Source organism: Heterodontus francisci, chromosome 8 (genome assembly GCF_036365525.1).
Source record: "Heterodontus francisci isolate sHetFra1 chromosome 8, sHetFra1.hap1, whole genome shotgun sequence".
Classification (NCBI taxonomy): Eukaryota; Metazoa; Chordata; class Chondrichthyes; order Heterodontiformes; family Heterodontidae; genus Heterodontus; species Heterodontus francisci.
In genome coordinates this window covers 1,896,100-1,921,033 of record NC_090378.1, presented here as the reverse complement: position 1 = coordinate 1,921,033, position 24,934 = coordinate 1,896,100, and the positions used below count along the sequence as shown (strand labels likewise).

Genomic DNA, 24,934 nt, shown 5'->3' with positions numbered 1-24,934 from the left:
GGAGACATGGGTAGAGCAGGGGCAGGAATGGATGTTGCAGGTTCCGGGATTTAGATGTTTCAGAAAGAACAGAGAAGAGGGTAAAAGAGGGGGGGGTGTGGCATTGTTAATCAAGGAAAGTATTACAGCGGCAGAAAGGACGTTTGAGGACTCGTCTACTGAGGTAGTATGGGCCGAGGTTAGAAACAGGAGAGGAGAGGTCACCCTGTTGGGAGTTTTCTATAGACCTCCGAATAGTTCCAGAGATGTAGAGGAAAGGATAGCGAAGATGATTCTCGACAGGAGCGAGAGTAACAGGGTAGTGGTTATGGGGGACTTTAACTTTCCAAATATTGACTGGAAATACTATAGTTCGAGTACTTTAGATGGGTCTGTTTTTGTCCAGTGTGTGCAGGAGGGTTTTCTGACACAGTATGTGGACAGGCCAACCAGGGGCGATGCCACATTGGATTTGGTACTGGGTAATGAACCCGGCCAGGTGTTCGATTTAGATGTAGGTGAGCACTTTGGTGATAGTGATCACAATTCGGTTAGGTTTACCTTAGCGATGGGCAGGGACAGGTATATACCGCAGGGCAAGAATTATAGCTGGGGGAAAGGAAATTATGACGCGATTAGGCAAGATTTAGGATGTGTAGGATGGGGAAGGAAACTGCAGGGGATGGGCACAAACGAAATGTGGAGCTTATTCAAAGAGCAGCTAATGCGTGTCCTTGATAAGTATGTACCTGTCAGGCAGGGAGGAAGTTGTCGAGCAAGGGAGCCGTGGTTTACTCAAGAAGTTGAAGCGCTTGTCAAGAGGAAGAGGGCGGCTTATGTTAGGATGAGACGTGAAGGCTCAGTTAGGGCGCTTGAGAGTTACAAGCTAGCCAGGAAGGATCTAAAGGGAGGGCTAAGAAGAGCAAGGAGAGGACACGAGAAGTCATTGGCGGATAGGATCAAAGAAAACCCTAAGGCTTTCTATAGGTATATCAGGAATAAACGAATGATAAGAGTTAGAACAGGGCCAATCAAGGATAGTAGTGGGAAGTTGTGTGCGGAATCAGAGGAGATAGGGGAAGCGTTAAATGAATATTTTTCGTCAGTATTTACAGTAGAGAAAGAAAATGTTGCCGAGGAGATTACTGAGATACAGCCTACTAGGCTAGATGGGATTGAGATTCACAAGGAGGAGGTGTTAGCAATTTTGGAAAGAGTGAAAATAGATAAGTCCCCTGGGCCAGATGGGATTTATCCTAGGATTCTCTGGGAAGCCAGGGAGGAGATTGCAGAGCCGTTGTTGTTGATCTTCAAGTCGTCATTGTCGACAGGAGTAGTGCCGGAGGACTGGAGGATAGCAAATGTTGTCCCCTTGTTCAAGAAGGGGAGTAGAGACAGCCCTGGTAATTATAGACCTGTGAGCCTTACTTCGGTTGTGGGTAAAATGTTGGAAAAGGTTATAAGAGACAGGATTTATAATCATCTTGAAAAGAATAAGTTCATTTGCGATAGTCAGCACGGTTTTGTGAAAGGTAGGTCGTGCCTCACAAACCTTATTGAGTTTTTCGAGAAGGTGACCAAACAGGTGGATGAGGGTAAAGCCGTGAATGTGGTGTATATGGATTTCAGTAAGGCGTTTGATAAGGTTCCCCACGGTAGGCTATTGCAGAAAATACGCAAGTATGGGGTTGAAGGTGATTTAGAGCTTTGGATCAGAAATTGGCTAGCTGAAAGAAGACAGAGGGTGGTGGTTGATGGCAAATGTTCATCCTGGAGTTTAGTTACTAGTGGTGTACCGCAAGGTTCTGTTTTGGGGCCACTGCTGTTTGTCATTTTTATAAACGACCTGGATGAGGGTGTAGAAGGGTGGGTTAGTAAATTTGCGGATGACACGAAGGTCGGTGGAGTTGTGGATAGTGTCGAAGGGTGTTGTAGGGTACAGAGGGACATAGATAGGCTGCAGAGCTGGGCTGAGAGATGGCAAATGGAGTTTAATGCGGAGAAGTGTGAGGTGATTCACTTTGGAAGGAGTAACAGCAATGCAGAGTACTGGGCTAATGGGAAGATTCTTGGTAGTGTAGATGAGCAGAGAGATCTTGGTATCCAGGTACATAAATCCCTGAAAGTTGCTACCCAGGTTAATAGGGCTGTTAAGAAGGCATATGGTGTGTTAGCCTTTATTAGTAGGGGGATCGAGTTTCAGAGCCACGGGGTCATGATGCAGCTGTACAAAACTCTGGTGAGGCCGCACCTGGAGTATTGCGTGCAGTTCTGGTCACCGCATTATAGGAAGGATGTCGAAGCTTTGGAAAGGGTGCAGAGGAGATTTACTAGGATGTTGCCTGGTATGGAAGGAAGGTCTTACGAGGAAAGGCTGAGGGACTTGGGGTTGTTTTCGTTAGAGAGAAGGAGGAGGAGAGGTGACGTAATAGAGACATACAAGATAATCAGAGGGTTAGATAGGGTGGATAGTGAGAGTCTTTTTCCTCGGATGAGGATGGCAAACACGAGGGGACATAGCTTTAAGTTGAGGGGTGAAAGATATAGGACAGATGTCAGAGGTAGTTTCTTTACGCAGAGAGTAGTAGGGGCGTGGAACGCCCTGCCTGCAACAGTAGTAGACTCGCCAACTTTAAGGGCATTTAAGTGGTCATTGGATAGACATATGGATGTAAATGGAATAGTGTAGGTCAGATGATCGGCGCAACATCGAGGGCCGAAGGGCCTGTACTGCGCTGTAATATTCTAATTCTAATTCTAATATCCCCACCCTCAATGATGGGGGAGCCCAGCACATCAGTGCGAAAGGTAAGGCTGAAGCATTTGCAACAATCTTCAGCCAGAAGTGCAGAGTTCATGATCCATCTCGGCCTCCTCCTGAAGTCCCCAGCATCACAGATGCCAGACTTCAGCCAATTCGATTCACTCCGCGTGATATCAAGAAACGACTGAAGGCACTAGATACTGCAAAAGCTATGGGCCCTGACAATATTCCGGCAATAGTACTGAAGACCTGTGCTCCAGAACTCGCCGTGCCCCTAGCCAAGCTGTTCCAGTACAGCTACAACACTGGCATCTACCCTGCAATGTGGAACATTGCCCAGGTATGTCCTGTACACAAAAAGCAGGACAAATCCAACCCGGCCAATTACCGCCCCATCAGCCTACTCTCAATCATCAGTAAAGTGATGGAAGGTGTCATCAACAGTGCCATCAAGCAGCACTTGCTTAGCAATAACCTGCTCAGTGACGCTCAGTTTGGGTTCCGCCAGGGCCACTCAGCTCCTGACCTCATTACAGCCTTCGTTCAAACATGGAAAAAAGGGCTGAACTCAAGAGGTGAGGTGAGAGTGACTGCCCTTGACATCAAGGCAGCATTTGACCAAGTATGGCATCAAGGAGCCCTAGCAAAACTGAGGTCAATGGGAATGGGGGGAAAACCCTCCACTGGCTGGAGTCATACCTAGCGCAAAGGAAGATGGTTGTGGTTGTTGGAGGTCAATCATCTGAGCTCCAGGACATCACTGCAGGAGTACCTCAGGGTAGTGTCCTAGGCCCAACCATCTTCAGCTGCTTCATCAATGACCTTCCTTCAATCATAAGGTCAGAAGTGGGGATGTTCGCTGATGATTGCACAATGTTCAGCACCATTCGTGACTCCTCAGATACTGAAGCAGTCCGTGTAGAAATTCAGCAAGACCTGGACAATATCCAGGCTTGGGCTGATAAGTGGCAAGTAACATTCGCGCCACACAAGTGCCAGGCAATGACCATCTCCAACAAGGGAGAATCTAACCATCTCCCCTTGACATTCAATGGCATTACCATCGCTGAATCCCCCACTATCAACATCCTAGGGACTACCATTGACCAGAAACTGAACTGGAGTAGCCATATAAATACCATGGCTACAAGAGCAGGTCAGAGGCTAGGTATCCTGAGGCGAGTAACTCACCTCCTGACTCCCCAAAGCCTGTCCACTATCTACAAGGCACAAGTCAGGAGTGTGATGGAATACTCTCCACTTGCCTGGATGGGTGCAGCTTCAACAACACTCAAGAAGCTCGACACCATCCAGGACAAAGCAGCCCGCTTGATTGGCACACCATCTACAAACATTCACTCCCTCCACCACCGATGCACAGTGGCAGCATTGTGTACCATCTACAAGATGCACTGCAGCAATGCACCAAGGCTCCTTAGACAGCACCTTCCAAACCCGCGACCTCTACCAACTAGAAGGACAAGGGCAGCAAATACATGGGAACACCACCACCTGCAAGTTCCCCTCCTAGTCACACACCATCCTGACTTGGAACTATATCACCGTTCCTTCACTGTCACTGGGTCAAAATCCAGGAACTCCCTTCTTAACAGCACTGTGGGTATACCTACCCCACATGGACTGCAGTGGTTCAAGAAGGCAGCTCACCACCACCTTCTCAAGGGCAATTAGGGATGGGCAATAAATGCTGGCCTGGCCAGTGACACCCACATCCCATGAATGAATAAAAAAAATAAATAAACCTTTGGCATCTTTGTCCGATGAAAAGGAGATCGCAAAAATGCTTCCAAGATTCCAAAGATTTTGTTTAAGATTGATGAGACAGTACATGTCCAGGGAACGATGCAAATATCTGCTGATGCACTATCAAGAGCGAAGGCAGACCATCCGACACAACAAGATGTGAATTTTGTGCAGGAAATAGAGTTCCATTCGCAGTGTACTGCACAAAATTGGCCAGCAAGCATACAGATATTGCAAGAAATTTGTCAAGCTCAAAAAAACGATGAAGAATCTATTCATGTCAGTAGTATTATCCACAAGGGTGGCCACAAGAAAGCCCTTGTGGGAAAACCATGAAAACCTTCTATGAGTATCGAAAATACTTCACAATTATCGACAACTTGCTCGTTTATATAATGACAGACTAGTCATTCCTATTCACTGAGATCAGATATCTTAGAATGTCATATCAAGGTCATATGGGAGTAATGAACTGCAGAGCAACAGCACAATCATCAGTGTAGTGGCCAACAATATCCAAAGACATCGAAAATCTGATCTAGAACTGCCGGATCTGTGCAATACAAAGACCAGAACAGCATGAACCTCTGTTAACTACTCAATTTTCAACCAGACCTTGGCAATGTCTAGGTCTGGAATTATTCATGTTCAATGGAAAATCCGACATAAACATCATTGACTATTTCTCAAGGTGGATAGATGTGATAAGGTTGCATTCAACTACAACTGAAGCAGTTATGAGAGTCTTACAAGACATCTCTGTGACACAGGGTAACCCTGTCGAAATATTGTCAGACCACGGACCAGTTTGTGAATGAATGCGCCACACAGTTTGTGTCAAGAATGGGATTTCAACATCTCACAAGTTCTCCACGGTATTTACAGTCAATTGGTGAGGTGGAAAGTGGTGTAAAAACCATAAAGTCCTCATTGAAGAAGAATGAAGATCTTCCAACCTCACTTCTAATTTATCCATCTACACCATTGATGTGTCGACTATCACCTGCAGAGTTACTGAGGGGCAGGAAGATAAGAATGCAACCTTCTGTGTTGCCTAAGAAATTGCTTCCAGGATTGAATGTCCAGGATTACGAGAGACCGGGAAAACTCTTATAGAAGGCAACAAACTGAAAATTGCAACAAAAGATTTTGTGCCAGAGACTTACTGAAACTGAATGAAGGCCAATTAGTATGGATGTGAGATTTAGAAAGGCAAGGTACTGTAATCCAGAGAGATGAAAACTACCAGAGATTGTATGTGAGAAACACAACAGAAGGAAACATACGTTGAAATAGGAAAAGCGTTATCCCTATTCCCCAAAAGCAACAGCCAGTCATTCATTTGGAAAACCCAGAAGAAGATGAACAAAACCAAAGAAAACAGAACATTACAATCTTCAGTGAAGGTCAACCAAGTCAGAAATCCAGATTTACAACAAAGTCGACTGATCATCCCAGTCAGACTACAACCAGATCAGGGAGTCATGAAACCTCCAAACAGACTAGCAGTCAGAGACTTGGGGGGAGAAAGGGCAGTAGGTTAAATTAAGAATGTATATATTAGATTAGAGATACAGCACTGAAACAGGCCCTTCAGCCCACCGAGTCTGTGCCGACCATCAACCACCCATTTATACTAATCCTACACTAATCCCATATTCCTACCAAACATCCCCACCTGTCCCTATATTTCCCTACCACCTACCTATACTAGTGGCAATTTTTATAATGGCCAATTTACCTACCAACCTGCAAGTCTTTTGGCTTGTGGGAGGAAACCGGAGCACCCGGAGAAAACCCACGCAGACACAGGGAGAACTTGCAAACTCCACACAGGCAGTACCCAGAATCGAACCCGGGTCCCTGGAGCTGTGCTAACCACTGCGCCACTCTGTTTGAGAAAATGTTTGATAAAGACTGGGGGTAGATGTAGAATAAGGACATGTAAGGGTTAATGTTGGAAACAGTGAGAGTAACCTCTCCCACTGTGAGGGTGATGATGCACAGTGTAATTGGCTTGGGGAAGTAGCAGCACAAAGGATGCTAGCTAAGGAGGCTTCAAGAGAGTGTAAATAGTAATGAGTATATAAGAGTTATTAGTTGGCTCACTATGGACTCCTAGAATTGGTCTGCAATGCCCTCACTACACTACAACCACAACAACACGGAACACACAAGATAAGCGCTCATGGTATTGGGGGTAATATATGAGCATGGATAGTGGATTGGCTAACTAACAGGAAACAGAGTCGGGATAAATGGGGCATTTTCAGGTTGACAAACTAACGAGTGGAGTGTCACAGGGATCAGTGCTGGGGCCTCAACTATTTACAATCTATATTAATGACTTCGATGAAGGAACCAAGTGTATTGTAGCCAAATGTGCTGACGATACAATGATAAGTAGGAACGCAAGTTGTGAGGAGGACACAGAGAGTCTGCAAAGGGATATAAATAGGTTAAGTGACTGGCAAAAATTTGTCAGATGGACTAAAATGTGGGAAAATGTGAGGTTGTCCACTTTGGCAGGAAGAATAGAAAAGCAGAATATTATTTAAATGGAGAGAGACTGCAGAATGAAGTGGTACAGAGAGATCTGGGTGTCCTTGTACATGAATCACAAACAGTTAGCATGCAGGTACAGCAGTAATTAGGAAGGCAAATTGAATATTGGTCTTTATTGCAAGGGGGATGGAGCATAAAAATAGGGAAGTCTTGTTACAACTGCACAGGGCATTGGTGAGACCGCACCTAGAGTACTGCGTACAGTTTTGATCTCCTTACTTAAAGTGGGATATACTTGCATTAGAAGCAGTTCAGAGAAGGTTCACTAGGCTGATTCCTGGGATGAAGGGGTTATCTTATGAGGAAAGATTGTGCAGGTTGGACCGATACTAATTGGAGTTTAGATGAATGAGAGGTGATCTTCTTGAAACATATGAGATTCTGAGGGGGCTTGACAGGGTAGATACCGAGAGGATGTTTCCCCTCTTTTTTTTAATTATTCATTCAGTGGATGTGGGCGTCGCTGGCCAGGCCAGCATTTATTGTCCATCCCTAATTGCCCTTGAGAAGGTGGTGGTTTGCTGCCTTCTTGAACCACTGCAGTCCATGTGGGGTAGTCACGAATGGTGCTGAACATTGTGTAATCATCAGCAAACATCCCCACTTCTGACCATATTATGCAGGGAAGGTCATTGATGAAACAGCTGAAGATGGTTGGGCTGAGGGCACTACCCTGAGGAACTCATGGGGGAATCTAGAACTAGGGGGCACAGTTTCAAAATAGGGGGGTCTCCCTTTTAAGACAGAGATGAGGAGGAATTTCTTCTCTCAGAGGGTCATTAATCTTTGGAATTCTCTTCCCCAGAGAGCAGTGGAGGCTGGGTCATTGAATATATTCAAGGTTGAGTTAGACAGATTTTTGATCGACAAGGGAGTAAAGGATTATGGGAGGCGGGCTGGAAAGTGGAATTAAGGCCACAATCAGATCAGCCATAATCTTATTGAATGGTGGAGCAGGCTTGAGGGGCCGAATGGCTGAATCCTGCTCCGACTTCTTATGACCTTATGACTGTTGCAATGTTGGAAATGCAGCAGCCAATATGCGCACAGCAAGCTCCAACAAGGAGCAATGTTGACTGGACAATCCATTTTTGTCAGTAATGTTGGTTGAGTGATAACTGTTGGCTGAGGACAGAGGGGAGAACTTACTTGAACTACTTTGAAATAATGCCATGGGATCTTTTACATCCACTTGAGAACTCAAACATGACCTCAGTTTAATATCTCATCCGAAAGACAACACTTCTAACACTGCAGCACACCCTCAGTACTGACCCTCCGACAGTGCAGCGCTCCCTCAGTACTGACCCTCTGCCAGTGCAGCACTCCCTCAGTACTGACCCTCTGCGAGTGCAGCACTCCCTCAGTACTGACCCTCTGCGAGTGCAGCACTCCCTCAGTACTGACCCTCTGACAGTGCAGCACTCCCTCAGTACTGTCCCTCTGACAGTGCAGCACTCCCTCAGAACTGACCCTCTGACAGTGCAGCACTCCCTCAGTACTGTCCCTCTGACAGTGCAGCACTCCCTCAGTACTGACCCTCTGACTGTGCAGCACTCCCTCAGTACTGACCCTCTGACAGTGCAGCACTCCCTCAGTACTGACCCTCTGAGAGTGCAGCACTCCCTCAGAACTGACCCTCTGACAGTGCAGCACTCCCTCAGTTCTGCACTAGGTGCATCAGCCTGGATTTTATGCTCAAGTCTCTGGTGTGGGATTTGATCACATGACCTTCTGTCTTTGAGATGACGATGTCCCTCACTGAAGCACCATGAATAATAAGGTTCTCCCATTGCAAAGTCTTCATTCAGTCTTACTCCTTATCTGTGGACCTCAATCCAGTTTAAACTAAATGGTCAATGAATGAATCCCACTCTGCAAAAGATTCCTTTACTTTAAAATCCGTGTGATTACTCTCAAAAACCCCAATTCTTAGCACCTGGGATCACCTGTCCCTGGTCTTGTGAGGGATGGGTCTGGCCACGGAATAATGCTTCATTCAGTTGGACCGTGCTGTACCACCAGGACCTCATGGTAAAGATCATACAGAAAATCACCTTTGACCACAAGTCCATCAGGCAGTGGGCTGCACGTAACTTCCTCGACGCCCTGTGGGGAAAGGAGATGGTGGATCCTGTCGGATGTTTCCCCAAACAGACTGTCAAACTCATTTGGCAGAATGCCTTATCACCAGAACTTTCAAACAAGCACCAAGATGTAGCTTGGCTGGTGGTGAGAAGAGCCCTCCCCTCCCCATCAGATCCTTCCTGCACTTCCAGAGTCTCACCTCCTCCGCATGCTGCCCTCGAGGTGGCTGTGGTGGGGAACAGACAGTTGTCCACCTCCTTCTGGAATGTGTCTTTGCAAAGCAGGTGTGGAAAGAGATGCAGTGGTTTTTGTCGAGATTCATCCCAAGCAGCTCTGGAACACAGGAGTCTGTGCTCTACGGGCTGTTCCCAGGGATGCACACCGAGATAAACATCAACTGCTGCTGGAGGACTATCAATTCAGTGAAAGACGCTGTTTGGAATGGCCGAAACTTGCTGGTCTTCCAAAGCAAAGAGTGTTGCAGACTGGCACATTCCAAGGTCCAGGACTACGTGCTGACGACACACTAAAGCTTGGGGCAGCCGCAGCAAAGGCTCAATGGGGAAAGACCAGTGTGTAAGGTCCTCCCGCCATAGTGAACCGAGGGGCTGGGGGAACCCGAGTAAAACCCCCCGGGCTGTCTGTGCCAGAGAATGTTGGACATGTAATGTAAATACATTGTAAATATAACTTGTAAAACCAGTGTAATGAGGCACCTCATGTATTGTATTGAAAAATACAATTATGAACTGTTATGGCACTTGATGTAATAACAAATTATAACTGTTAGGTAATGAATTTTTATATATTTTATAAACAAAATGCATTTTGGAGAAAAAGCACATCGAATTCAAAAGTAAATTAAAATGGAAAGTTTAATTGTGACAGGCAAAAGTCATCCATGGCTCAGTTGGCAGCACTCCCTCAGTACTGACCCTCTGATAGTGCAGCACTCCCTCAGTACTGACCCTCTGATAGTGCAGCACTCCCTCAGTACTGACTCTTCGACAGTCCAGCACTCCCTCCGTACTGACTCTTCGACAGTCCAGCACTCCCTCCGTACTGACTCTTCGACAGTCCAGCACTCCCTCCGTACTGACTCTTCGACAGTCCAGCACTCCCTCCGTACTGACTCTCCGACAGTCCAGCACTCCCTCCGTACTGACTCTTCGACAGTCCAGCACTCCCTCCGTACTGACTCTCCGACAGTCCAGCACTCCCTCTGTACTGACTCTTCGACAGTGCAGCACTCCCTCTGTACTGCACTGCAAGTGTCAGCCTGGATTTTCTGTATAAGTCTCTGGAGTGGGTCTTGAACCATGACCTTCTGATTTAGCTGTCCCCATGGGGACACAGCTGAGTCTTCAGGGCACCTGGAATGTGGTTAGTAATTGGCAGGCTGTCTTTCTGTTTATAATTCCGGCTGTTTAAATGGTTACACACTCTGTGAGGTTCACAGTACACTCAATGCCATATAAAGGAGGAACTGCTCACATCCCTTCTTCCTCAGCAAACTGCATCCAACAAGCTATGCTGGAGGTGCTATGTGAACAGGGAGGTAGTTAAATCAACAGTCTCAGTATTTAGGAGCTAGCTGGCTCAGTGGGCAGCACACTCACTCCAGAGACAGGAGCAGAAAAGCCAGGCTGACATGTGCAGTGCAGTACTGAGGGAGTGCTGCACTGTCAGAGGGTCAGTACTGAAGGAGTGCTGCACTGTCAGAGGGTCAGTACTGAGGGAGTGCTGCACTGTCAGAGGGTCAGTACTGAGGGAGTGCTGCTCTGTCAGAGGGTCAGTACTGAGGGAGTGCTGCACTGTCAGAGGATCAGTACTGAGGGAGTGCCGCACTGTCGGAGGGTCAGTACTGAGGGAGTGCTGCACTGTCAGAGGGTCCGTACTGAGGGAATGCTGCACTGTTGGAGGGTCAGTACTGAGGGTTTGCCTCACTGTCGGAGGGTCAGTACTGAGGGAGTACTGCACTGTCAGAGGGTCCGTACTGAGGGAATGCTGCACTGTCAGAGGGTCAGTACTGAGGGAGTGCTGCACTGTCAGAGGGTCCGTACTGAGGGAATGCTGCACTGTCGGAGGGTCAGTACTGAGGGTTTGCCTCACTGTCGGAGGGTCAGTACTGAGGGAGTGCTGCACTGTCAGAGGGTCCGTACTGAGGGAATGCTGCACTGTCAGAGGGTCAGTACAGAGGGAGTGCTGCTCTGTCAGAGGGTCAGTACTGAGGGAGTGCCGCACTGTCGGAGGGTCAGTACTGAGGGAGTGCTGCTCTGTCGGAGGGTCAGTACTGAGGGAGTGCCGCACTGTCGGAGGGTCAGTACTGAGGGAGTGCTGCACTGTCGGAGGGTCAGTACTGAGGGAGTGCTGCTCTGTCGGAGGGTCAGTACTGAGGGAGTGCTGCACTGTCAGAGGGTCAGTACTGAGGGAGTGCTGCACTGTCAGAGATGCTGTCTTTCAGATGAAACGTTAAACTGAAGACCCATCTTAGGTGGATATGAAAGATGCCACCATTTCCATGAAAAGTAAGTGAATTCTCCCTGGTGTTTTGACCAATAATTGTCACGAAAACAGATTATCCCATCATTATCATTTTGCTGTTTGTGGGATCTTGCTGTGCACAAATTGGCTGCTGAATTTCCTACATCACTGCAGTGACTACACTTTAAAAAGTTACCTCACTAATTGTGTTGCATTTTCAGGCGTCCTGATCTTGTGAAAGGCTCTGTAGAAATGCAAAGTTTTACAGGAAATGCTATTTCACAGGAAATTCATCAGTGCACAGTTCTATTATTAGAGATGTACATAACTGAGGTTCTCCATCAGGTTTGATTCTGAACCAGTGGTTCTGACACTGGACAAATAATCCACAGAACAGTAGTTCAAATCTCACAGTTTGAGAATTTGAATTCTATTTTAAAAAGCTGGAAATAAAGATCAAGCTCTCAATGAAAGTGACCATGAAGCTGTTATTTTTTGTAAATACCCATCTGGTTCATTCATGTCCTTTCGAAAAAACAGCAAGGTCCAGGTAATTCCCCTTCCTCTATCTGGCTGATCACATGATCCAAGGATTATGGCGTTCACTAATCACAGCGATCAACCTCTACCAAGGCATTTGATAAAGCATCACATAACAGATTGGTTCGCAAAATTCAAGCACACGCGGTTAAAGGGGCAGCGGCTGTGTGGATACAAAATTGGTGGAGGGATAGAAAGCAGAGAGTATGGTGAACAGTTGTTTTTCAGACAGGAGGGAAGTGTGTTGGGTATTCCCCTGGGGTCAGTATTAGGACCACTGCTCTTGCTGTGTGTATTAATGATCTGTACTTGGGTATACAGGGCCTAACGAGAGTTTGCAGATGGCACAATACTCAGAAATGTAGTGAACAACAAGGAGGATAGTAACAGGTGTCGAGGGCAAGTACAGACTGCTGGAATGGGCAGACCCATGGCAGATGAAGTTTAATGCAAAGTGTGAAGTGCTACATTTTGCGAGGAAGAACAGGGAAGAGGCAATATACAATAAATGACAGAATTTTAAAAGGGGTGCTGGAACAGAGAGACCTGGGGACATACAAACCTTTGAAGGTTGAAGGGCAAGTTGAAAAGATGGTAAAAAGCACATAGGATTCTGGGCTTTTTAACTAGAGGCATAGAGTACAAAACAAAGGAAGTTATGTAGTAAATTTAATTGTCTAATAAATAATGGCATCACAGGGCAGCTCAGACCCATGGAATTTACATCCCGTTCCATATGGGAACTCCAGGACACTTCTTGTGTCCTAGATAACCACATGTGCAGAAGTGTTGTCAGCTGCAGCAGCTTAAGCTCCGGGTTTTGGAGCTTGACAAGCAGTTGGTGTCACCACGGTGCAACTGTGGTCACCCCGTAGCTTAAGGGTATACAGGCAGACAGGCAATGGATGATCACCAGGCAGCCAAGAAGGGCCAGGCAGGTAGTGCAGGAACCTCCTGAGCGCAGCTCCCTCTGCAAGCAGTATTCCATTCTAAATACTGATGAGAGTGATGGTTCATCCGGGGTGTGCAACCAGAGTCTAGTCCATGGCACCACGGGTGGCTCAGCTGTACAGGGGGGCAGGGTGAAGACTGGAAAAGTAATAGTGATTGGGGATTCGATAGATAGGGGAACAGGCAGGCGTTTCTGCAACTGCAGATGTGAATCCAGGATGGTGTGTTGTCTGCATGCTGCCAGGGTCAAGGATGTCACTGAGTGGCTGCAGAGCATCCTGAGGGGGGAGGGTGTACAGCCAGCGGTCGTGGTCCATTCTGGTATCAACAACATAGGTCGAAAGAGGGGTGAAGTCCTGCAGGCAGAGTTTAGGGAGCTCACAAAGAAACTAGCAAGCAGGACCTCAGAGGTAGTAATCTCTGGATTACTCCCAGTACCACGCACTGGCAAGCATAGAAATAGGAGGACAGTGCAGATGAATGTGTGGCTGGACAGATGGTGCAGGAGGGAGGGCTTTAGATTCCTAGGACACTGGCACTGATTGTGGAGGAGATGGGACCTGTTCAGGTCGGATAGGTTGCACCTGAATAAAGCCAAGACCAATATTCTTTTGGGGTGATTTGCTAGTGCTATTAGGGAGGGGTCAAACTAACATGGCAGGGTGTGGGAACCAGGAGGTAATAATCGAGAGTAAAACCAAAGCGCACAGAGAAATGGGACAGACAGACAGCTCGAGTAGGAAATAGGTGGTGCTACTGTAAAAGGGAATGTAATAAGGTTGAAATTGGGTTTACTGTGAATGTATACGAATGCACGGACTGTGGTAAATAAAGGTCATGAGGTGCAGGTGCTGGTAGCAATAACAGAGACCTGGTTCAAAAAAGGAAGGTCTGGGTACTAAATATTCCTGGATACAACATGTTCAAGAAAAATAGAAAAGGAAAGAAAGGAGGAGGGGTGGCAGTATTGTCAAAGGAATATATTACAGTGCTGGTGAGAGAGGATGTCTTAGAGTGGTCAAGGAAAGAATCTATTTGGTTAGAGCTAAGAAATAATAGACGTACCATTACATTGCTGGGTGTAGTCTACAGGCCACCAACTAGTGGGAAAGATATAGAGGAACAAATTTGCAAGGAAATTAGAGAGCGGTGCAAGAATTATAGAATAACTATAATGGGGAATTTAATTCTCTTAATATAGACTGGGATAGTGTAATATACAGAAAGGGGAAAAAGCTTCTAGAGTGTGTTGAGGGGAATTTTCTTGATCAGTATGTTTCCAGTCCAAGGAAGAAGGCATTGCTGAATCTGATTCTGGGGAATGAGCTGGGTGAAGTGGATCAAGTGTCAGAAGGGGAACATTTAGGGGACAGTGATAATTGCATCATAAGGTTTAGGCTGGCTATGCAAAAGGACAAGGAGCAATCCAGTGTAAAGTTAATTAATTGGGGAGGACCAACTTCAATGAGATGAGAACGGATCTGGCCCAAGCAAAGATTGACAGTCAGAACTATAACTGGACAATGGGCTGCCTTTAAGGAGGAGATACTTCAGGTACAGTCAAGGTAGGGCAAATAAATCATGAGCTCCCTGGATAAGGAAAGAGATAGAGATTAAGATGAAGCAGAAAAAGGGTGCATTTGACAGATGTCAGGTGGACAATACAATTGAGAACCAGGCTGAATATAGAAGGTTCAGAGGGGATGTGAAAAAACAAAGAAAAGCAAAGATAGAGTATGAGAAAAGACTGGCAACCAACATAAAAGAGAATCCAAAAGTTTTCTATAGGCATATAAATAGTAAAAGAGTGGAAAAAGGAGCGGCTCCAATTAGGGACCTAAAAGGGGATTTACACATGGAGGCAGGGGGTTGAGGTACTAAATGAATACTTTGCATCAGTCTTTACCAAGGAAGAAGATGCTACCGACGTCATAGTGAAAGAGGAGGTAGTTGAGATATTGGATAGGCTAAAAATTAATAAAGAGGAGGTTTTAGATAGGCTGTCTGTACTTAAAGTTAATAAGTCACCAGGACTGGATCAGATGCATCCGAGGACACTGAGGGAAGTAAGGGTGGAAATTGCGGAGGCACTGGCCAAAATCTTCCAATCCTGCTTAGATATAGCGGTGGTGGATCTCACAATTATGCAACACTGGATTTCTGTCACCATCGACTTTGAGGAACTCCTCACAAGAGATTGTGCTGATGATGATTATATCCAGTGGTTTGCACATTCAAGTAATGTTAATGATCCTAATGATGGCTGTATGTTGGGTGACAAAGAAAAATTTTGGCGATTAAGAAAATCTTCCCTCTGCCAAAATGGGCATGACTATATCGTGAATAAACAGCCCAATGTCTATCTGTGTACTCTGGATGATTATTTGTGTGATTTTGAATACTATCGAAAATGGAGAATTGCAAGTTGTTACACCCTTGTTCAAAAGAGTGTGTAAGGATAAAACCAGCAGTCAAAACAAGGCAGTCAGTTTAAACTCGGTGGTGAGAAAGCATTTAGAAACAATAATTCGGGACAAAATTAATAGTCACTTGGGCAAATGTGGATTAATTAAGGAGAGCCAGCATGGATTTGTTAAGGGCAAATCATGTTCAACTAGCTTTCTTGAGCTCTTTGATGAGGTAAGAGAGAGAGTTGATGAGGGTAATGTGGTTGATATGGTGTACATGGACTTCCAAAAGGCATTTGATAAAGTGCAACATAACAGGCTTGTCAGCAAAGTTACAGCCCATTGAATAAAAGGGACAGTAGCAGCATGGATACAAAATTAGCTGAGTAACAGGAAACAAAGAGCAATTGTGAATGGTTGTTTTTTGGACTGGAGGAAGGTATAGAGTGGGGTGCTCCAGGGGTCGGTGTTAGGACCCCTGCTTTTGTCGATCTCTATGAATGACTTAGATTTGAGTGTACAGAGCACAATTTCAAAATTTGCAGATGACACAAAACTTGGAAATATGGTGAACTATAAGGAAAGTTAATGATATACTTCAAGAGGACATAGAAAGGCTGGTGGAATGGGATGCAATTTAATGCAGAAAAGTGTGAAGTGATTCACTTTGGTAGCAAGAACGAGGAGAAGTGATATAAAATAAAGGGTACAATTCTAAAGGAGGTGCAGGAACAGAGGGACCTGGGAATATATGAGCAGAAATCATTGAAGGTGGCAGGGCAGGTTGAGAAAGTAGTTAATAAAGCGTAGGGGACCCTGGGCTTTATAAACTGAGGCACAGACTACAAAAACATGAAAGTTATGGTAAATCTGTATAAAACACTAGTTTTGCCTCAACTGAAGTATTGTGTCCAGTTCCGGGCATCACACTTTAGTAAGGATGTGAGGGTATTAGAAAAGGTGCAGAAAAGGTTCACAAGAATGACTCCAGGGATGAGAAACTTCAGTAACGTGGATAGATAGGAGAAGCTGGGGCTGCTTTCCTGAGAGAAGAGAAGATTAAGAGGTGAACTGATAGAGGTGTTCAAAATCACAAGGGATCTGGACAGAGCAGACAGAGAGAAACTGTTCCCATTGACTGAAGGATCCAGAACCAGAGGACACCAGTTTAACTCATTGGCGAAAATACCAGAGGCAACAGGAGGAACAGGATTTTTTTGACACAGTGAGTTGTTGTGATCTGGAATGCGCTGCCTGAAAGGACGGTGGAAGCAGATTCAAAACAAATTTTGGATAATTGGATAAATACTTGAAAGGAAAGACTTGCAGGCCTATGGGGAAAGATCAGGGGAGTGGGATGAATTGGATAGCTCTTTTAAAGAGCTGGCACAGGCATGATGGGCTGAATGGACTCCTTCCGTGCTGTATGACTATTATTACCCATTTCAAATGTTTTAGTTTGTGTTGATCTTGGAATAAAATTACTGCAGTGTCAGAGTGAGGACAAGGTTCAGTTACATTTTCAAAGCATTCAGCAGTTAGCAACAGAATCAGCACTGGGGGGGGGGGGTGGCAGCAGGGGGCAGGGGGGGAGGGGAAGAGTCAGTACTGTGGGGGGAGGGGGTGACAGAGGGTCAGCACTGGGGAGGGGGGGACAGAGAGTCAGCACTGGGGAGGGGGGGACAGAGAGTCAGCACTGGGGAGGGGGGGGACAGAGAGTCAGCACTGGGGAGGGGGGGATAGAGAGTCAGCACTGGGGAGGGGGGACAGACAGTCAGCATTGGGGAGGGGGGACAGAGAGTCAGCACCGGGGAGGGGGGGATAGAGAGTCAGCACTGGGGAGGGGGGGATAGAGAGTCAGCACTGGGGAGGGGGGGATAGAGAGTCAGCACTGGGGAGGGGGGGGATAGAGAGTCAGCACTGGGGAGGGGGGGGGGGGACAGAGAGTCAGCACTGGGGAGGGGGGGGGACAGACAGTCAGCACTGGGGAGGGGGGGGCAGAGAGTCAGCACTGGGGAGGGGGGGATAGAGAGTCAGCATTGGGGAGGGGGGACAGAGAGTCAGCACCGGGGAGGGGGGGATAGAGAGTCAGCACTGGGGAGGGGGGGATAGAGAGTCAGCACTGGGGAGGGGGGGGGGACAGAGAGTCAGCACTGGGGAGGTGGGGATAGTCAGCACTGGGGAGGGGGGGATAGAGAGTCAGCACTGGGGAGGGGGGGGCAGACAGTCAGCATTGGGGAGGGGGGGCAGAGAGTCAGCACTGGGGATGGGGGGATAGAGAGTCAGCACTGGGGAGGGGGGGGCAGACAGTCAGCATTGGGGAGGGGGGGCAGAGAGTCAGCACTGGGGAGGGGGGGGATAGAGAGTCAGCACTGGGGAGGGGGGACAGACAGTCAGCATTGGGGAGGGGGGACAGAGAGTCAGCACCGGGGAGGGGGGGGATAGAGAGTCAGCACCGGGGAGGGGGGGATAGAGAGTCAGCACTGGGGAGGTGGGGATAGTCAGCACTGGGGAGGGGGGGATAGAGAGTCAGCACTGGGGAGGGGGGGATAGAGAGTCAGCACTGGGGAGGTGGGGATAGTCAGCACTGGGGAGGGGGGGACAGAGTCAGCACTGGGGAGGGGGGGACAGAGTCAGCACTGGGGAGGGGGGGACAGAGTCAGCACTGGGGAGGGGGGGGACAGAGAGTCAGCACTGGGGAGGGGGGGGGACAGAGAGTCAGCACTGGGGAGGGGGGGGACAGAGAGTCAGCACTGGGGAGGGGGAATAGAGAGTCAGCACGGTGGGGGGGGGATAGAGAGTCAGCACGGGGGAGGGGGGACAGACAGAGAGTCAGCACTGGGGAGGGGGGACAGACAGAGAGTCAGCACTGGGGAGGGGGGACAGACAGAGAGTCAGCACGGGGGAGGGGGGACAGACAGAGAGTCAGCACTGGGGAGGGGGGACAGAGAGTCAGCACTGGGGCGGGGGGGATAGAGAGTCAGCACGGTGGGGGGGGGATAGAGTCAGCACTGGGGAGGGGGGACAGACAGAGAGTCAGCACTGGGGAGGGGGGACAGACAGAGAGTCAGCACTGGGGAGGGGGGACAGACAGAGAGTCAGCACTGGGGAGGGGGGACAGACAGAGAGTCAGCACTGGGGAGGGGGGACAGACAGAGAGTCAGCACTGGGGAGGGGGGACAGACAGAGAGTCAGCACTGGGGAGGGGGGACAGACAGAGAGTCAGCACGGGGGAGGGGGGACAGACAGAGAGTCAGCACTGGGGAGGGGGGACAGAGAGTCAGCACTGGGGCGGGGGGGATAGAGAGTCAGCACGGTGGGGGGGGGATAGAGTCAGCACTGGGGAGGGGGGACAGAGAGTCAGCACTGGGGAGGGGGGGACAGAGAGTCAGCACTGGGGAGGGGGGGACAGAGAGTCAGCACTGGGGAGGGGGGGACAGAGAGTCAGCACTGGGGAGGGGGGGACAGAGAGTCAGCACTGGGGAGGGGGGGACAGAGAGTCAGCACTGGGGAGTGGGGGACAGAGTCAGCACTGGGGAGTGGGGGACAGAGTCAGCACTGGGGAGTGGGGGACAGAGTCAGCACTGGGGAGTGGGGGACAGAGTCAGCACTGGGGAGTGGGGGGGGGGGGATAGAGAGTCAGCACTGGGGAGGGGGGGCGCAGTCAGCACTGGGGAGGGGGGGGGACAGAGAGTCAGCACTGGGGAGGGGGGGGACAGAGAGTCAGCACGGGGGAGGGGGGGGACAGAGAGTCAGCACGGGGGAGGGGGGGGACAGAGAGTCAGCACTGGGGAGGGGGGGGATAGAGTCACCACTGGGGAGGGGGGACAGAGAGTCAGCACTGGGGAGGGGGGACAGAGAGTCAGCACTGGGGAGGGGGGACAGAGTCAGCACTGGGGAGGGAGGACAGAGTCAGCACTGGGGAGGGGGGACAGAGTCAGCACTGGGGAGGGGGGACAGAGTCAGCACTGGGGAGGGGGGACAGAGTCAGCACTGGGGAGGGGGGACAGAGAGTCAGCACTGGGGAGGGGGGGACAGAGAGTCAGCACTGGGGAGGGGGGGACAGAGAGTCAGCACTGGGGAGGGGGGGACAGAGAGTCAGCACTGGGGAGTGGGGGACAGAGAGTCAGCACTGGGGAGGGGGGACAGAGAGTCACCACTGGGGAGGGGGGACAGAGAGTCACCACTGGGGAGGGGGGACAGAGAGTCACCACTGGGGAGGGGGGGATAGAGAGTCAGCACTGGGAAGGGGGGGCAGACAGTCAGCATTGGGGAGGGGGGGCAGAGAGTCAGCACTGGGGAGGGGGGGCAGGGAGTCAGCACTGGGGAGGGGGGGACAGAGAGTCAGCACTGGGGAGTGGGGGACAGAGAGTCAGCACTGGGGAGTGGGGTGGGGGCAGAGAGTCAGCACTGGGGAGGGGGGGATAGAGAGTCAGCATTAGGCGGGGGGGCGGGGGGAAGGCAGATAGTCAGTACTGGGGAGCGTGTTTGGGAGAGTCATTACAATCTTGGGTTGTCAGGTGGGGGGAGAGTCACAACTGGTGGGGGGCACAGTTATTATTGGGGAGGGGGTCAATACAGGGTTGCACCAACACAACTGGCAAGGCATCTCAGTCCTGAAAGGTTTACCCTGTATCCTTAGACTATGACCCCTGGTTCTGGACTCCCCCACCATCGGGAACATCCTTCCTGCATCTACCCTGTCAAGTCCTGTTAGAATTTTATAGGTTTCTATGAGATCCCCCCCCTCACTCTTCTGAACTCCAGCGAATATAATCCTAACCGACTCAATCTCTCCTCATACGTCAGTCCCGCCATCCCAGGAATCAGTCTGGTAAACCTTCGCTGCACTCCCTCTATAGCAAGAACATCCTTCCTCAGATAAGGAGACCAAAACTGCACACAATATTCCAGGTATGGCCTCACCAAGGCCCTGTATAATTGCAGCAAGACATCCCTGCTCCTGTACTCGAATCCTCTCACTATGAAGGCCAAAATACCATTTGCCTTTTTCACCGCCTGTTGCACCTGCATGCTTACCTTCAGCGACTGGTGTACAAGAACACCCAGGTCTCGTTGCATATTCCCCTCTCTCAGTTTATAGCCGTTCAGATATTAATCTGCCTTCCGGTTTTTGCTACCAAAGTGGATAACCTCACATTGATCCACATTATACTGCATCTGCCATGCATTTGCCCACTCACTCAACCTGTCCAAATCACCCTGAAGCCTCTCTGCATCCTCCTCACAACTCACCCTCCCACCCAGTTTTGTGTCATCTGCAAATTTGGAGATATTACATTTAGTTCCCTCATCTAACTAATTAATATATATTGTGAATAGCTGGGGTCCTAGCACCGATCCCTGCGGTACCCCACTAGTCACTGCCTGCCATTCAGAAAAAGACCCATTTATCCCTACTCTTTGTTTCCTGTCTGCCAACCAATTTTCTATCCATCGCAATACACTACCCCCAATCCCATGCGCTTTAATTTTACACACTAATCTCTTATGTGGAACTTTGTCAAAAGCCGTCTGAAAGTCCAAATAAACCACATCCACTGGCTCCCCCTCGTCAACTCTACTAGTTACATCCTCGAAGAATTCCAGTAGATTTGTCAAGCATTCGTAAATCCATGCTGACTCTGCCCGATTCTACCACTGTTCTCTAAGTGCTCTGCTATAAAATCTTTCATAACGGACTCTAGAATTTTCCCCACTACCGACGTCAGGCTGACTGGTCTATAATTCCCTGCTTTCTCTCTACCTCCATTTCTAAATAGTGGGGTTACATTAGCTACCCTCCGATCTGTAGGAACTGTTACAGAGTTGTGATCAAATCACCAATCAATCACTCAGTGTCCAAAGTGGCACATGAAGGATTGTCTGGTGGGTTTGATAATGGCACTTGCCAGCCCAAGTCCATGAAGAGTCATCAATTTCAGTCGGGAATGCTGAGGGGATGTGTTACCATATCACCAACATTTTAACCTTTGTACTGTCATTGATACTGTCTAAAAACAACTGCTCCAGATTGGACAAAGAGCTGACTATCCTGATTGGACAGTAAAGGAGATAACACTTCCTTACCTTAGCAAAATCACGGACGTCAAAAAGGTCAAAAGCATCAAAAAGTTCACTCTTCCGCATCCCAAAAGCGTCACAACAAGTAGTGAGGAATGTCCGAATATTCTTTAGACAGAGGAACTGGAACAGCAGACAAACAAAGCACAGCTGAATGCAGCAATCATAACTGAAAAAGTACAAGCAGTTACCAACAACTTATATACTTAGCAACAATTTACACAGAGCCTTTCTACTGCTGAAACATCCCAAGTTGCTGCAGCAACAGAAATCAGATCAAATTAGACACCGAGCCGCATAAGGAGATATTAGGACAGGTAACCAAAAGCTTGCTCAAGGAGGTAGGTTTTAGGGAACATCTTAAATGAGGAGAGTGAGCTAGAGAGAGAGAGAGACCTGAGGGCCCAGCCACCTATGTTAGAGTGATCGAAATCAGAGATGTGCAAGAAGCCAGAATTGAAGGAGTGCAGACATCTGGGAGGGTTGTGAGGCTGGAGGAGGTTAGAGATAGGGAGGGACGAGGCCACGGAGGGATTTGAAAATAAAGATGAGAATTTAAAAGTGAGGCATTGCCAGACTGGGAGCCAATGTATCAGCGAACACAGGGGCACTGGGTGAACAGGATTTGGTATGAGCTAGCAGACCAGTCACAGAGTTTTGGATGAGCTGAAGTTTACCCTCAGTGATGGTTAGGGACCAAGGTCCACTGAATCATTGAGGGTTGCTCTGCAATACAGCCCAGGAGACAGATTCAAAGAACAAAGAACAAAGATAATTACAGCACAGGAACAGGCCCTTCGGCCCTCCAAGCCTGCGCCGATCCAGAGCCTCTCTCTAAACATGTCGCCTATTTTCTAAGCTTCTGTATCTCTTTTCTTCCTGCCCATTCATGTATCTGTCTAGATACATCTTAAAAGACTCCATCGTGCCCGCATCTACCACCTCCGCTGGCAATGCGTTCCAGGTGCCCACCACCCTCTGCGTAAAGAACTTTCCACGCATATCCCCCCTAAACTTTTCCCCTTTCACTTTGAACTTGTGTCCTCTAGTAATTGAAACCCCCACTCTGGGAAAAAGCTTTTTGCTATCCACCCTGTCTATACCTCTCATGATTTTGTACACCTCAATCAGGTCCCCCCTCAACCTCCGTCTTTCTAATGAAAATAATCCTAATCTACTCAACCTCTCTTCATAGCTAGCGCCCTCCATACCAGGCAACATCCTGGTGAACCTCCTCTGCACCCTCTCCAAAGCATCCACATCCTTTTGATAATGTGGCGACCAGAACTGTACGCAGTATTCCAAATGTGGCCGAACCAAAGTCCTATACAACTGTAACATGACCTGCCAACTCTTGTACTCAATGCCCCGTCCGATGAAGGAAAGCATGCCGTATGCCTTCTTGACCACTCTATTTACCTGCGTTGCCACCTTCAGGGAACAGTGGACCTGAACACCCAAATCTCTCTGGACATCAATTTTCCCCAGGACTTTTCCATTTACTGTATAGTTCACTCTTGAATTGGATCTTCCAAAATGCATCACCTCGCATTTGCCCTGATTGAACTCCATCTGCCATTTCTCTGCCCAACTCTCCAATCTATCTATATTCTGCTGTATTCTCTGACAGTCCCCTTCACTATCTGCTACTCCACCAATCTTAGTGTCGTCTGCAAATTTGCTAATCAGTCCACCTATACTTTCCTCCAAATCATTAATGTATATCCAATGAAGATTCCCAATGAAAAACAAAACAGATCAGTAACCCACACTAAAGAGAAAAACAACCCTATCAGATCATGGGTAAGAATGGCTGAACAGCCGGCTATCCCCATCATGGTGTAATATCACACCCCGAACCTCACACAATTGATTCAGGACACTGATTCTCTCACACTTGGAGTATTAGAACACAACAGGGTGCGAATCATGTTACAGTTATATAGAGCTGTGGTTAGAGCCCAGCTAGAGTACTGCATTCAGTTCTAGGGACCACATACCAGGAAGCATATACTGGATTGGGAGGAACTGTGGCATAGATTCACGAGAATGAAAAGCAGGCTTAAATTATAAAGACAGGCTGTATAGTTTATATTCTTATATTATAGCTTGTATTCACTTGAGTTTAGCAGATTAACGGGTGATCTAATTGAGGTGTTTAAGATAATTAAAGGAGTTGACAAGGTAGATAGAAACTATTTCCTTTGGTAGGGGAATTCAGCGCAAGGGATCATAACCTTAAAATTCGAGCCAGGCTATTCAGGGGTGATGTTCGGAAGCACTTCTTCACACAAAGAACCAACAACTAAATCAGATTATCTAGTCATTTATTTCATTGCTGTTTGTGGGAGCTTGCTGTGCGCAAATCGGCTGTCGCCTTTCTTACATTAGTAGATTCCTACAGTGACTACACTTTAAATGTACTTCATTAGCTATAATGTGCTTTGAGATTTCCTGAGCTCAGGAAACCTGCTGTCAAAATGCAAGTTTGTTCTTTTATTTCAAACGGTAAAGAAAAAGGAAAGATTTGTATTTCGATAGCACCTTTCAGGACTACCAGACATCTCAAAGTGCTGCTTTACAGCCAATAAAGAATATTCACTGTTGTAATGTAGGAAACATGGCAGTCAAACTGTGCACACAGCAAGATCCCACAAACAGCAATGTGATAATGACCAGATAATCTGTTTTAGTGATGTTGATTCAAGAATGGATATTGGCTAGAGCACCAGGGAGAACTCCCCTGCTCCTCTTCAAAATAGTGCAATGGGATCTTTTACGTTTACCCGTAAGGGCAGACAGGGCTACAGTTTAATGTCTCATCGAAAAGGCAGCACCTCTGACAGTGCAGAACTCCCTCAGTCCTGCACTGGAGCATCAGCCTTTTGTGCTCAATCCTGTGCTCAGAGGTAAGAGTGCTGTCCACTGAACCACTCTGGTTTCAGCCATGTCAGGGCTAATCTGCAACTCTCCTTCCCAAAATGCTGCTGAGGTTGGGGATCAAATGAAAATTTCAGATGTTGTAGATTGCTAGATTTTTGTTGGATAAAAGGATCAAGATATCTGAAGCAAGGCTGGTAGATGGAGTTCAGATACAGATCAGCCATGATCTAATTGAATAGGGGAACAGGCTTGAGGGGCTGAATCTTTCCTGTGTTCAGACTGGGTACAATCCTGAACCCTGGGAAAGGCAGCAGGTGCTGGAATGAAAGAACACTACTTTGCTCATATAAACTTTAACAGAATAAAACTTCCCAACGTGCCTCACAGGGACATTATCAGACATAATGTGACTCCAAGCTGCTTA

General features: G+C 48.0%; 1 protein-coding gene across 2 annotated transcripts in view; it reads right to left on the bottom strand.

Annotated features, from left to right (window-relative positions):
- Positions 1-24,934, bottom strand: part of LOC137372614 (guanine nucleotide exchange factor VAV3-like) — a 350,921-nt gene that overhangs the window by 276,816 nt on the left and 49,171 nt on the right. For both annotated transcript variants that reach the window (XR_010975463.1, XM_068036548.1), the window contains exon 2: positions 21,634-21,750. Coding sequence is in view for 1 of the 2 variants with exons in the window: in XM_068036548.1 (XP_067892649.1) it covers positions 21,634-21,750 (117 nt within the window). In the remaining variant the exon portion in view is untranslated. The remainder of the gene's footprint in view (positions 1-21,633; positions 21,751-24,934) is intronic.